This window comes from Agelaius phoeniceus, chromosome 30 (genome assembly GCF_051311805.1).
Source record: "Agelaius phoeniceus isolate bAgePho1 chromosome 30, bAgePho1.hap1, whole genome shotgun sequence".
Taxonomy (NCBI): domain Eukaryota; kingdom Metazoa; phylum Chordata; class Aves; order Passeriformes; family Icteridae; genus Agelaius; species Agelaius phoeniceus.
Window position 1 is genome coordinate 6,159,242 of NC_135294.1, and position 12,909 is coordinate 6,172,150.

The following is a 12,909-nucleotide window of genomic DNA, read 5'->3' on the forward strand; positions in this document are numbered from 1 at the left end:
TGGCTTTGGGGACAGGGCTCGACAGCGGGGACCCCGCGGCGGTGACTCAGGGATGCCGGGGCTTGCAAAACACGCCCGGGATGGTTTGGGAGACGCCTCCACGCAGCCGCCCCGGGGAAGCCGTGGTGGGGGAACAAGCCACGGCAGCGTCTGGGCTCTGCTGACCCGTCAGGCAGGTTTCCCGGAGCAGCAGCAGCCCAGCCGGGGCCGGCGATCGCAGCTGAGCGAGGCCCCCCGGCTCTGCGCTGGCCGGAGCCATGCGGGCGGCGGGGCTGCTGCTGCTGCTGCTGCTGCTGCTGGCCGGGGCGATGCCGCGAGGCGCGGGCAGCCAGCAGTGCCACCCCGCCGGCCCCGGGGCAGTGCCGGTGCTGCGATTCACCGACAGGCACGCCGAGATCCGGGTGCCGGCGCTGCACCGCGTGCCCAGCTCGCTGGATCCCCTCTACGGCCTCGTCCGGCGCTGCCTGGACCTCATCCAGCAGAACCCGCTGCCCACAGGTGAGCCCTGAGCCCCGGGGAAAGAAATCTGGGGTCGTTCGATGCAGTGGGTTTGCAAAGAAATGGGGTTAGTTCAGCTGGACCGTCTTGCTGAGGTTGTTTCTTGTAGTTGGGCCACTCTAAATTGCAGATAAATGATGAACGGCAGAGGGATTCACACCGAAATAAATGGTTGTTATAGATCCATGAATATCCCCATTCCTTGCCTGGGATGTGGAGGGATTACAAATGAGAGGATCTTCGAGTTAATGGTAAATCCTCCAGGAATAATCCAGAAAATCGTCCTGAACCAACTGGAGGGCACTCTGTTAACTGGGGGCAAAAAACAAGAAGTGAGGATGAGCTGGACAATGATTCCTCACCTCAAGCAGAGCGATCCCACTGCTGCCAGGACTTGGGTGTTCTGCAGGCTGTGATCCTGTGTCCCAGAGCAGCTACAGGGGTTCAGAAGGGGTCCTGCCTCTGTCCCAGAGGGGCCCCAGGGGTTCAGCAGAAGCTTCAGCCTCTGCCCCGGTGCTGCTGCCCCACGAAGGTTGGGGATGCACCGGGCGGGACCTCCTCTGCCCGTGCCGTGATTTATTTTTTGCAGAGCTGCTCAGGACAGCCCTGAACGACCCCGGCTCGGTGAGGACATCGCAGGTGAGCCGGGCCGTGGGGCAGGGGATGCCACGGGGATGCTCCCACCTGGCACGGGGCACCCGGGCGCTCAGAGAGCCCCGAGCTCGGTGCAGAGGTGCCCCAGCGAGGCTCTCGCGTGGCGCAGGTGCTGCAGTACGAGCTGGGCTATGTCGTCTGTGCCGCCGTGGCTCTGCTCTTCACCGTGGCCGTGCCGGTGGCCGGGATGTGCTTCTGCTACTGCCGGAGCCGCCGGCGCTGCGGGGGCCGCCTCCGCGCCCACCGGCGCTCGCTGGGCTGCCGCCGCCGCTGCCTGCTGGCCTGCCTGTCCTTCACCTCCCTCGTCATCCTGTGAGCCCCCCGAATCACCCCCAAAACCCTCGCTGGGCGGGGGGAGCCGCGTCCTGCGGGGCCGCGCCGCCACCGCCTGCTCGCTCCCCGCAGGGTCAGCGTCACCTGCGCCTTTGTCACCAGCCAGAGGGTGAAGGGACAGATGGAGCCGGGACTGGGGGCTGTGCCCTCCACCCTGCGCACGCTGCGGCAGCACCTCGCCAGCATCCCCCAGGTGGGTCCCCAAGCGGCCTCGCCACCTTGCCAAGGTCCCCAGGTGTGTCCCTGAGCGGCCTTGCCAAGGTCCCCCAGGTGTGTCCCCGAGCGGCCTCACCACCTTCCCAAGGTCCCCAGGTGTGTCCCCGAGCACCCTCGCCACCTTGCCAAGGTCCCCAGGTGTGTCCCCGAGCGGCCTCGCCCCCGGCAGGGCGCGCTGCCCAGGGATGGCCGCGTTTCCCTCGGGGGATGGATGGTTCGCCAGGCAAGAGGAGATGACGCGGCTGCCATAAAAATGCGTTCCGAATGGCAACGCGGGGCTCCCTTCCCTCCCGGCCGCTGCTGCCCGCGGCTCAGCGGCTCCTCTTTCCCGGCAGGGCGTGCAGATGGTGGTGGACAAGTTCGAGGTGCCCCGAAAGCAGATCAGCTCCGACCTGGGTGGTAAGAACGGCACCGGCATCACCCCGAGCTCGCCCCGGGAATGGTCTCGGTGCCGACGGTGCCGAGCTCGCCCCGGGGATGGACGCGGTGCTGATGGAGCCGAGCTCGCCCCGGGGATGGTCTCGGTGCCGACGGTGCCGGGCTCGCCCCGGGGATGGACACGGTGCTGATGGAGCCGAGCTCGCCCCGGGGATGGACGCGGTGCTGACGGTGCCTCGGTGCCTTGCAGGGCTCAGCAGGAGCGTGGGGCTCTCCATCCACGCACAGCTCCAGGCCATGACCTACGCGGCTCTCGCCGACCTGCAGGACCGGGCCGGAGGTACGGCCGGAGCTCCGCTGTCCCCGGCACCGCCACCGGGGCCGCAGCCTCTGCGTGGCGGCCGAGCGGAGCAGCGTGACCGAGCCCTGGGCTTTCTCTTTAAGACCTACAGAGCTCGCTGCACCATTTACAGATCGTGCACCGGACGGCGCGGGCGCTGGCGGCGGCGCGGGCCGAGCTGGAGCCGGCGCTGCGGGAGCGGAGGCGCCGCGTGGTCGCGCTCCTGGACGACCCGCGCTGCACCTCCTGCGCCAGCGTCCTGGGCCGGGCACAGGGCCTGCAGCTCGGCGCTGACTACGCCAAGGTGGGCACGGGCCCCTGGTGCCCCCGGTGGCCTCCCCGCGCCGCCGCCCCGCGGCTCACGGGGTCTTTTCTCCGCTCTCCCCAGGTGCCGTCGGTGGAGAAGGTGTTGAAGGCGCTGGCCGGCCTGCCCCGAAGTGACTTTGCGGAGATGATTCGCCAGGTTTAGGGGTTGGGGTGAAGCATGGTGGGGTCCAGCACCTGCAGGCAACTCCAGCTGAGGTGCTCAGCGCCTCCTTTTTTCCTGCAGGGCAATGGCACCTTCAACTCCATCCCGGAGCTGGCCGTGGAGAGGATGGCTCAGGTCATCCAGGGTGAGTGGGGCTGCCACAGCGAGTGGGGACATCCCCCACGCCGTGAATCCTTCTGGGGACACGGGGTGGGGTGCAGGGACCATCCCAGCCCTGCAGCCCGGCCTTATTCCCGCAGATTTGCGGGCCGACCTGGCCCGCACGGCGGAGAAGGTGCAGTCCATCGCCGACGGCTTCCCCCTGCCCGACTACACCCGGCCGGCCAGCGAGGCGCTGGCGGAGGCGGAGCAGCGGAGCCGGCCCTACCTGCGGGAGGCGGAGCGCTTCGAGCGCTACAGGTGAGCCCGGGGGCAGCCACATGCGCCCTTACACAAAACGGCAATAAAAAGAATCATTGCCTTCTCTACTTCAAGCCAGCCAGGACTCCTAATAGTTACAATGGGACTAAACCTCCCCGAACTGGCCTCCCTCCACATCTCAACTCACGCATTCCTCAAAGCCATGCTCTCCCTGTGCTCAGGCTCCATCATTCACAGCCTAAATGGCCAAAAGATATCCGAAAAATAGGAGGGCTCCAAAAGATCCCACCCACAACCACTGCGTGTCCCACCATCGGCAATGGGAACACCCTCCCTTGCAGAGAAGGGCTCCGAGCCCCAGTGCCTCAGCCCCGCGTCTCCAGGCTGTGCCCTGTGCTCTCCCCTCCAGGTGGATCGCGGGCACGGTGCTGTGCTCCATCATCCTCCTCATCCTCGCCTGCAACGTGACGGGCATGGCCCTGGGGGCCTACGGGCTGTCCAAGCGGGAGGACCCCAGCGACTACGAGTGCCGAGGAGAAGCTGGCGCCAAGTTTCTCCTGGTGTAAGGCTTTATCTGGGTGCTGGGGGGCTGCTCCATCTCACACACCCCCCAAAAAACCCAGGCAAAGCCAAGGGAGGGACTGGGAGAGGTCCCAGCGGAAAAGCTTTTGAAGGCACCGCCTGCGCCGGCAGCTCCGGGAGAAGCTGCTCCTCCCTGGGAGCTGGCAGCACACCCCGCTGCCAGGGCCGGCCCTGCCCAGCCCGGCGTGCCCGGGCTCGGGAAGGAGCCGCGGGGCTGCAGCTGGACGGGCAGGTCCCTTCCTGCCCTCTCGGGGCTGCGAAGCCACCGGCGCCGCCCCCTCTCCCCTCTCTTTCAGCGGCGTGGGCTTGGCTTTCCTGTTCTCCTGGCTCCTCATCCTCCTGGTTTTCGCCACCTTCCTGGTCGGGGGCAACATCCAGACGCTGGTTTGCAGGAATTGGGTCAACCAGGAGATTTATAAGGTGGGTGGCCACACATCCACCCATCGCCCTGTAAATCTCTCCTTCCGTGCACCAAAACACCTCCACAGGCTCTGTGTCCTCCCCCTAAACCCGACAGGAAAAGCCCCATCCTAGACCAGAAGATTAAGTTTAGGATTAGCTCCTCGGATTTGCATCAGCAGCTGGGAATCGCCTTTGTGCTGTTAATTCACTTCCTAATTGCTGTTCCCTGGTCCTCGGGGTGCTTGATGGGGGTGATGGGGATGGGAGAGGGACTGGGGTCAGGACTGTCCCCGTGGCAGTGCCACACACGGCCCTGTCCCTCCAAATACACCAGGCCAGGCTCCTCATTGGGAAGTGCCCAAATAAACCCAAAATTAGCTCAGGCTGCCATGAGCCCCCCCCCAGGATACCCCTGTGAGGGCAGAGCACCCCCAGAATCCCTGTGGGAGCACCCCTGCCTTACCCTGCCTCAATTTCTCCTCCTGTTTGGCCCAGTTCATCGACACCCCGGGGAATCTCCCTCCGTCCATGAACCTCACCCGCCAGCTCAACCTCAGGAGGGACTCCAACCTCAGCTCTGCGTACAGGTGAGCACGGCAGGAGCCTCCCCGAGCCGCCAGGACGGATTTGGGGTCCCCCCAACACTCCTCTGCCTTGCAGGGAGTGCAAGAGCGGCGCGGGGCTCTGGGAGGTGCTGCAGCTCGACAGCTCCTACGACCTGGACGAGCACCTGAGAACCCCCCAGGTGAGGGCCGGCTCCGGGTCGGGGCAGGGGACGCAGGAGCTTTACTGGGGTTACTGGGAGCCCTGCAGGACGCCTTGTCCCGCCCTGCAGTACACGGCCGACTTCCAAAAGCGCCTGGGAGACTTCACGGCGGAGCTGGGGGCTGTGCGGCTGCTCCGCAGCGAGGGCAGGCAGGACCTGGAGGCCTTCGCCCGCAGCGGGCTGGACGAGGTGGATTACGGGCGCTTCCAGGAGGAGGTGAGGGCTGCTTGCCACCATCTGGACCCGCCGCGGGGCGTGGGGCTGCATTTCGGGCAGCCCCCGACTCCGTTTCCCCGCAGATGAAGAACCCCGTGGTGCAGACCAGCCTGCCCGGCTTGGCGAGGAACCTGGAGGGGCTGCAGAAGATGCAGGTGAGCGGTGGGGCAGGTAAGGGGAGCCCTCGGTGCTGTCGGGGCCGGGCTGACCCCGCCGTGCCCCGCAGAGGAACAGCACGGTGGCCGGGCGGCTCGCAGCAGAGGCCAGGGCGCTGAGGCACATGCAGAACTCCACGGTGCAGGCGCAGGAGGCTTTGGTGGTGAGTCCCTGCCGGGCTGGTGGCAGCCCCTGGAAGGGGACAACGAGGTTTCTGAACCTTCCTCACCTCCCTGTCCTGCAGGCAAAGCTGGGGGAAAGCGTCCAGTTCCTCTCCCGCTTGGCGCCGCACCTCAAGGTACTGACACGTCTCTTCCAGCCCCAGAAACTCTGGTGCTCCCTGGTTCCCATCTGCCACAAAACAACAGCAACAAAAAAATTCAGCTGCAGGGTGATGGGAGAGCCAGGAAAAATGCCAGCCAGGAAAGTCTGTCTCCTTTAGGGATTAGATTTGCTGTCACAAACCAGAAATCCCCCTGCAAAGGGGTTTTCCTGCTCAGGGCACATCCCCCTTTCCCTGCCCGGCACCCAGACCCAATCTGGGGTTTCTCCCTGCACCCCCCGGGCACCCACCCTGCCCCTCCGGGCCCTGAGGATGCTCTGCCCTCGCTGTGCCTCCCCAGGAGCGGGTGAGGAGGACTCTGGCCACCACAGCTTCGGTGGAAGCCCGGCTGCCCCTGCAGGCCCAGCAGATCCTGCGGCAGGTGAGGCGGGGCTGGGTGAACCGGCGGGGCTGGAATCCCCCGCAGCCAGGAGGAAAGAGGGGGAAGAGGGCACCGGGAGCCTTCAGCCCCCATTTCCCAGCCTGCATTAGCCCGGGGAGAGGCTGGAGAGAGGCTGGGGAATGCGGGGATGGAGCCGGGATGGGGAACGTGGGGATGGAGCCGGGATGGGGAACGTGGGGATGGAGCTGGGATGGGGAACGTGGGGATGGAGCCGGGATGGGGAGTGTGGGGCTGAATCCAGATTGGGAAGTGCAGGTTAAATTCAGACTGGGGTTGAATCGGAATTGAGAACGGTGGGATTAAATCAGAATTGGGAACTGTAGGGTTGAATCCGGACTGGGAACTGTAGGGTTGAATCCGGACTGGGAACTGTGGGGCTGAGTTGGAATTGGGAAGCGCGGGGCTGAATCAGAATCGGGAAGTGTGGGGTTGAATCCAGATTGGGAAGTGTGGGTTAAATTCAGACTGGGAACTGTGGGGCTGAATCTGGACTGGGAACTGCGGGGTTCAATCAGAATTGGGAACTGTGGGGCTGAATCCGGGCCGGGAAGTGCAGGGTTCTCCCTCCACGCTGCCTCTCCCTGCCCAGGAGCTCGGCTGCTTCACCAGGAAGGAGCTGCGCTATTTCACCCAGTACCTCAACTGGGTCGGGCAGACGGTGAGAGCTCCCCCGTCCCCCCGCGGGGATTTTTGGGGCCCAGGAGCCCCCATGGGTCCCCCCCAGCAGGCAAACCGCACACCAGCAGCCGGGTGTGGTGCTTGTCTCGTTGCAGCTGAGGGAGGACGTGGCTTCGTGCCAGCCGCTGGCCACGGCCCTGGACAACGGGCGGGTGATCCTGTGCGACCGCATCGCCGAGCCCTGGGTGAGCATCGCCCTCCTCGGGGCTCCGGGGAGGAGCTGCGGGGGCGCCGGGGCTGCCCGAGCCCCTCCGGAGCCCCGGGGCTGCCCCTCAGCCCGGCCGGTTCTCCTTGCAGAACGCCTTCTGGTTCAGCCTGGGCTGCTGCACCTTCTTCCTCATCCCCAGCATCATCTTCGCCGTCAGACTCACCAAACACTTCCGCCCCATCCGCAACCGCCTGATGTGAGGGGCGGCTGGGGACCGGGGACACGGGGATGAGGGGGACACGGGGGGATGAGGGGGATGAGGAGGACAAGAGGATGAGGGGGACATGAGGACGAGGAGGACAAGTGGACGGGGAGGACAAGGGGACACGGGGATGGGGAGGACAAGAGGATGAGGGAAACACGGGGACAAAGGGATGGGATGGACACGGGGCAGGAGGACAATGGGACAGGGATGACATGGGGGACAAGGAGAAGGGGGGACAAGGGGGCACAAGGACAGGGAGGACAAGAGGACAAGGGGACAGGGAGGAGGACACCGGAACAAGGGAAGGATAAGGAGATGGGAGGACAAGGGGACAGGGAGGACACGGGAATGGGGGTGTGGACCCCTCCCTGACCATCCCTCGGGCTTTCTCCATCTCTCCTGCAGCTCCACGGGCTCAGAGGAGACCTGTCCCTTCCACATCCCCCGTGTGACAGCGCTCAAGCTCTAGGACGGGGCTCTGCCGGGTGCGGCGCCCCAGGAGCTGCCACAAACCCAAACCCAAACCCAAAGCAGCACAAACCCAAAGCACAAACCTGTGCCAAAGCTCCAAATCCCTCTGGCACCTCTCAGGGCTTTGGATCCCTCTGGCGTCTCTTTCTCGGTGTCCTTTGGGGTCTGGTGTCCTTCCCAGGCATGGGACACCCGGAGATTTGGGGTCTCTGGGGGGCTCCTGCAGCCTGGCTGATCCTGGCTGGAAGGGGAGGCTCTCCCAGCCCTCTCACACCCCACAGTGATCCCCCACTCCCAGCACCCCCAGGCGGTGTGGGGCACATTAAAACCCTCCCCTCAAATCTGCCCCTGGCTCTTCTGTTCACGCCCTTTGTGTCCCCATTAGCCACAGGGAACGGTTCTGAGGGGCTTTGGGGTGAGGAGGCTGTAGGGTCGAGGGGTTTTGGGATGAGGGGAGCCCATGGCTGAGGGGGGCCCATGGCTGAGGGGCTTTGGAGCCAAGGGGGCCGTTAGGGTTGGGGCTTTTGGGGTCTGAATGGGCTCTGGGGCTGAGGGGACCCCATGGCTTTGGATTCGAAGGGGTTTAGGGGGACTTCAGGGTTGAGGTTATGGCCGAGGGGGCTCCAGGACTGAGGGGGACTCTGGGGCTGGGTTTGTGGCCAAGGAGGTGACACGGCCATGGGGGCTTGGGGACCAGGCCTGAGGTGGCTCCAGGACTGAGGGGGTGACAGGGACATGGAGGTGACAGGGCCAGGCTTGAGGTGGCTCCATGGCCATGGGGGCTCCAGGGCCAAAGGGGACCCTGGGGTTGAGGGAGTGACACGGCCATGAGGGTCCGGGGCCAGGCTTGAGGTGGCTTCAGGGCCAAGGGGGTGACACGGCCATGAGGGCTCCAGGGGTGACAGGGACATGGGGGCTCCAGGGCTGAGGGGTGACACAGCCATGAGGGCTCCAGGACCAAAGGGGTGACACGGCCATGAGGGCTCCAGGGCTGAGGGATGACACGGCCATGAGGGATCCAGGGCCAAAGGGGTGACAGGGACATGGGGGATCCAGGGCTGAGGGGTGACACGGCCATGAGGGCTCCAGGGGTGACACGGCCATGAGGGCTCCAGGGCTGAGGGGTGACACGGCCATGAGGGCTCCAGGACCAAAGGGGTGACACGGCCATGAGGGCTCCAGGGCTGGGGGGCTGGCATGGCCATGAGGGCTCCAGGGCTGAGGGGATGGCACGGCCGTGAGGGCTCCAGGGCTGAGGGGATGGCATGGCCATGAGGGATCCAGGGGTGACACTGCCATGAGGGCTCCAGGGCTGAGGGGTGACACGGCCATGAGGGCTCCAGGGCTGAGGGGATGGCACGGCCATGAGGGCTCCAGGGCCGTGAGGGCTTCAGGGCCGTGAGGGCTCTGGGGCCGAGGTCATGGATGGCCCAAACCCCATGGGACCCCCATCTCCACCCCCCAATAACCCCACTGCAAGAGTGGGGGCCCTCCTGGCCTCGAGGTGCTGTTAATTAGAGCTTAATTAGAGCTGGGGGCTGTGGAAACTGCAGGTGAAGGGATGGGTACAACCACGGAATGGTTTGGGTTGGAAGGGACATCAAAAATCATCTTGATCCATCCCCTGGCATGGGCAGGGGGCTCTGCCCCCCATCCCAAGGAAGTCCAGCCCTTTATTTCCCAATTTGTATTTTTTTCCTGTTTTTCATCCAGATCCTTCACCCCCTGGTTTGGCAGGGCTTTGTCCAAGCAGCAAATTATTCCCAGAATCCATCCAGGGGTTTGCAGCTCCACCAAAGGAGGATTTCCCTCCCCATAAACGCTCTCTGTCTGCCAGCTGAGAGAGAAATGCCCCATTTTTATGCATAATTTATAAGTTTTTTTTTTATTTTATTATGGGCTTTTCCTACCCACAGCCAGCAGCAGTAAAAACACCTGGTTTATGCATTATTTAGGTTATTGCTGCCCGGGGTTTTCAGCAGCTCCTCAGCCTGCAGAGGTCAGCATTGCAAAGGTTTTTTTCCAAAGGGATTTAGAATGAAAACCCCAAAAGGGTTTTTGCAGGACCCCTCCATCCACATGTGGGATGTCCTCAGCCCACATGGAAACCACCTGATGGCACCAAAAATCAGCGTTAAAATAGAGGATTTGTCAGAGGGGGTTGTGGTGTGGAAAATGTTCTTACCTGGGGTTCAGCCAGGAAATAAAAAGCTCCCAGCTGGATGCATTTTGAAGGCCTAAAGTCACAAAATTCTGAGATAATTAAAAGAAGAGGTTTACCTGATTAAAAAAAAATTAATTTAACAATATTTTTTACAATTTTATTTTGTAAATATATTTTAAAATTTTATCTTAGAAATTAAAATTTAAATTATATTTTATATTTTTATTTTTTTATAATAATTTATTTTAGAAATTAATTTCTTACAATAATTTTTGTTGTACTCTCCATGGCAGCGCCGTATTTTAAATACTGTAATCCCCACTTGGTGGTGCAGGAGAGCAAAAAGGGATTATGGACTCGAAATGTTAGCTAGCACAAAAGCAATAATATTTACTGAGTCCATTCACTGATTAAATAAATCACAGAGACAAACCTGGGGTTGTTTAGGCTGGAAAAGAACCTTGAGGTCATCAAATCCAGTGGGTTTGCAAAGAAATGAGATTAATTCAGCTGCATCTTCTTCCTGAGGTTATTCCTCATAGCTGGGCCACTCTAAATTACAGATAAATAATGAATGGCAGAGGGATTCACACCAAAATAAATGTTTGTTATAAATCCATGAACATCCCCATTCCTTGCCTGGGATGTGGATGGATTAAAAACGGGAGGATCTTTGAGTTAATGGTAAATCCCCCGTGAATAATCCAGAAAATGGTTCTGAACCAACTGGACTCTGTTTACTAAGGGAAAAAATAAAAAATAAGGATGAGCTGGACAATGATTCCTCACCTCAAGCAGAGCCAGGATTTATGATTAACCTGCAGTCCCAGGTTTATGATTAACCTGCAGTCTCACCCTCACAGAGGCACCTTATCTCCTCTTTATTACTTAAATTAAAGACTAAAATCAGCTCATTTCCAGCTGCTAAATGGATTTTTAAAAATGATTTTGTGTCTCCTCTGTCAGAGGGGTTTGGTTTTTTTCCTATCTCAGTTTGGATCTGTGCTCTTTGAATTTCTTTTTCCTGTCTCACCTTATACGGGTCTGTGTTCTTGGAGTTGTTTTTTCCCTCTATCTCAGTTTATCTGGACCTGTATTCTTTGAATTTTTTTTCTCTATCTCACTTTATCTGTGTTCTCTGAGGTGTTTTTTTTCCTCTATCTCAGTTTATCTGGATCTGTGTTCTTTGAATTTTTTTCCTTTATCTGTATCTGTGTTCTCGGAGTTGTTTTTCCCTCTATCTCAGTTTATCTGGACCTGTATTCTTTGAATATTTTTTCTCTATCTCACTTTATCTGGATCTGTGTTCTTTACTTTCCAAGCACTTAATTAACTGGTGTTGATTAAACCATTTCCCTTCCCCCTTGGGATTCTGCCCCTCACCTCACTCCTGCTGCCCTGAGAAGTGTCAATAATCCATAAACAATCAATAATTCATTGATTCACAGCTGCTGCTGCCCAGCTCCTATTTCAGGGCAAAAATTGTTTATAAATTTCCTATTTCAGGGCACAAATTGTTCTTCTCTATTCCCGGAACGGAGGAGAAATGCAGGAAAAGTCCAGCCAGGATCAGCTCGTTCCTGCAATTGTACCAGCACTCAATTCCCCCATTCTTACTCCATTTCCCCCCATTTTTCTCCCTGGTTTTCATTGAACACCAACCTCCTTTTCTTCTCCACAAAAAGCATCCGTGACCTCTCGCTCCCGTTTTTCTCATCATCCCCTAAAAACAGCTCGGGAAGCTGAGACACAGAGCAGCTGCTGTGGGGAATTGTTCAAAATTTCACCCCCAGCCCCAAAATGTTCCTTTCAAAGCTTTTTCTGCAGCAAGGAGCGAGGGAGGGATGAGAGCCCAATTCCCAGCTGGATTTTATTTGGTGTGGGAGGGATGAGATCCCAATTCTCAGCTGGATTTTATTCGGACAGGAAGGGATGAGATCCCAATTCCCAGCTGGATTTTATTTGGATAGGAAGGGATGAGATCCCAATTCCCAGCTGGATTTTATTTGGACAGGAAGGGATGAGATCCCAATTCCCAGCTGGATTTTATTTGGACAGGAAGGGATGAGATCCCAATTCCCAGCTGGATTTTATTTGGATAGGAAGGACAAGATCCCAATTCCCAGCTGGATTTTATTTGGACAGGAAGGGATGAGATCCCAATTCCCAGCTGGATTTTATTTGGATAGGAAGGACAAGATCCCAATTCCCAGCTGGATTTTATTTGGACAGGAAGGGATGAGATCCCAATTCCCAGCTGGATTTTATTTGGGCAGGAAGGGATGAGATCCCAATTCCCAGCTGGATTTTATTTGCATAGGAAGGGATGAGATCCCAATTCCCAGCTGGATTTTATTTGGACAGGAAGGACAAGATCCCAATTCCCACATGGATTTTATTTGGTGTGGGAGGGATGAGATCCCAATTCCCAGCTGGATTTTATTTGGTGTGGGAGGGACAAGATCCCAATTCCCAGCTGGATTTTATTTGGACAGGAAGGACAGGATTCCAATTCCCAGCTGGATTTTATTTGGATAGAAAGGACAAGATCCCAATTCCCAGCTGGATTTTATTCAGTGAGGGAGGGACAAGATCCCAATTCCCAGCTGGATTTTATTTGGTGTGGGAGGGATGAGATCCCAATTCCCAGCTGGATTTTATTTGGATAGGAAGGGATGAGATCCCAATTCCCAGCTGGATTTTATTTGGACAGGAAAGGATGAGATCCCAATTCCCAGCTGGATTTTATTCAGTGAGGGAAGGACAAGATCCCAATTCCCAGCTGGATTTTATTTGGACAGGAAAGGATGAGATCCCAATTCCCAGCTGGATTTTATTCAGTGAGGGAAGCACGAGGAGGGTTTGTCTCCAGCACCGCTCCTGCATCCCTCGGTAGCCATGGCAACGGCCCCGTGCCCATGGCAACGCCAGGAGCATCCTCGGAGCCTCCCCCGGGCTTTTCCTCTGAGTTCTGGCTCCCCCTCATGGGCCCTTCCAGGGTGAGAGGATTTGAGGTTTAATTCTGGAATATTTGGTGTATAAAACTCCCCTGGTGTCTCCATAAAGA

General features: G+C 58.9%; 1 protein-coding gene and 1 long non-coding RNA gene across 3 annotated transcripts; one reads left to right on the forward strand and one right to left on the reverse strand.

Annotated features, from left to right (window-relative positions):
• The first annotated feature begins 242 nt into the window (after positions 1-242).
• Positions 243-7,808, forward strand: PROM2 (prominin 2). Its single transcript, XM_054650735.2, has 23 exons — positions 243-498; positions 1,088-1,137; positions 1,262-1,464; positions 1,558-1,678; positions 2,037-2,100; positions 2,330-2,419; positions 2,524-2,723; positions 2,808-2,882; positions 2,970-3,033; positions 3,149-3,308; positions 3,679-3,831; positions 4,148-4,271; positions 4,749-4,840; positions 4,914-4,998; positions 5,089-5,235; positions 5,319-5,390; positions 5,462-5,554; positions 5,636-5,689; positions 6,015-6,095; positions 6,706-6,774; positions 6,890-6,979; positions 7,092-7,198; positions 7,613-7,808. Exons 1-23 carry the CDS (start codon positions 258-260, stop codon positions 7,674-7,676), a joined length of 2,499 nt encoding a protein of 832 aa, XP_054506710.2. The 5' UTR covers positions 243-257; the 3' UTR covers positions 7,677-7,808.
• On the reverse strand, positions 1,443-11,751 carry LOC143696190 (uncharacterized). Of its 2 annotated transcripts, XR_013185647.1 has the most exons (6): positions 10,276-11,751; positions 9,864-9,958; positions 7,762-7,919; positions 5,621-5,742; positions 1,823-5,375; positions 1,443-1,695 (listed from the first exon to the last, which is right to left on the reverse strand). It is a non-coding gene; the product is annotated as an uncharacterized LOC143696190 (long non-coding RNA). The 2 variants fall into 2 exon arrangements; XR_013185646.1 differs by lacking the exon at positions 1,443-1,695 and having other exon boundaries at positions 1,743-5,375.
• Between the last annotated feature and the right edge of the window lie 1,158 nt (positions 11,752-12,909).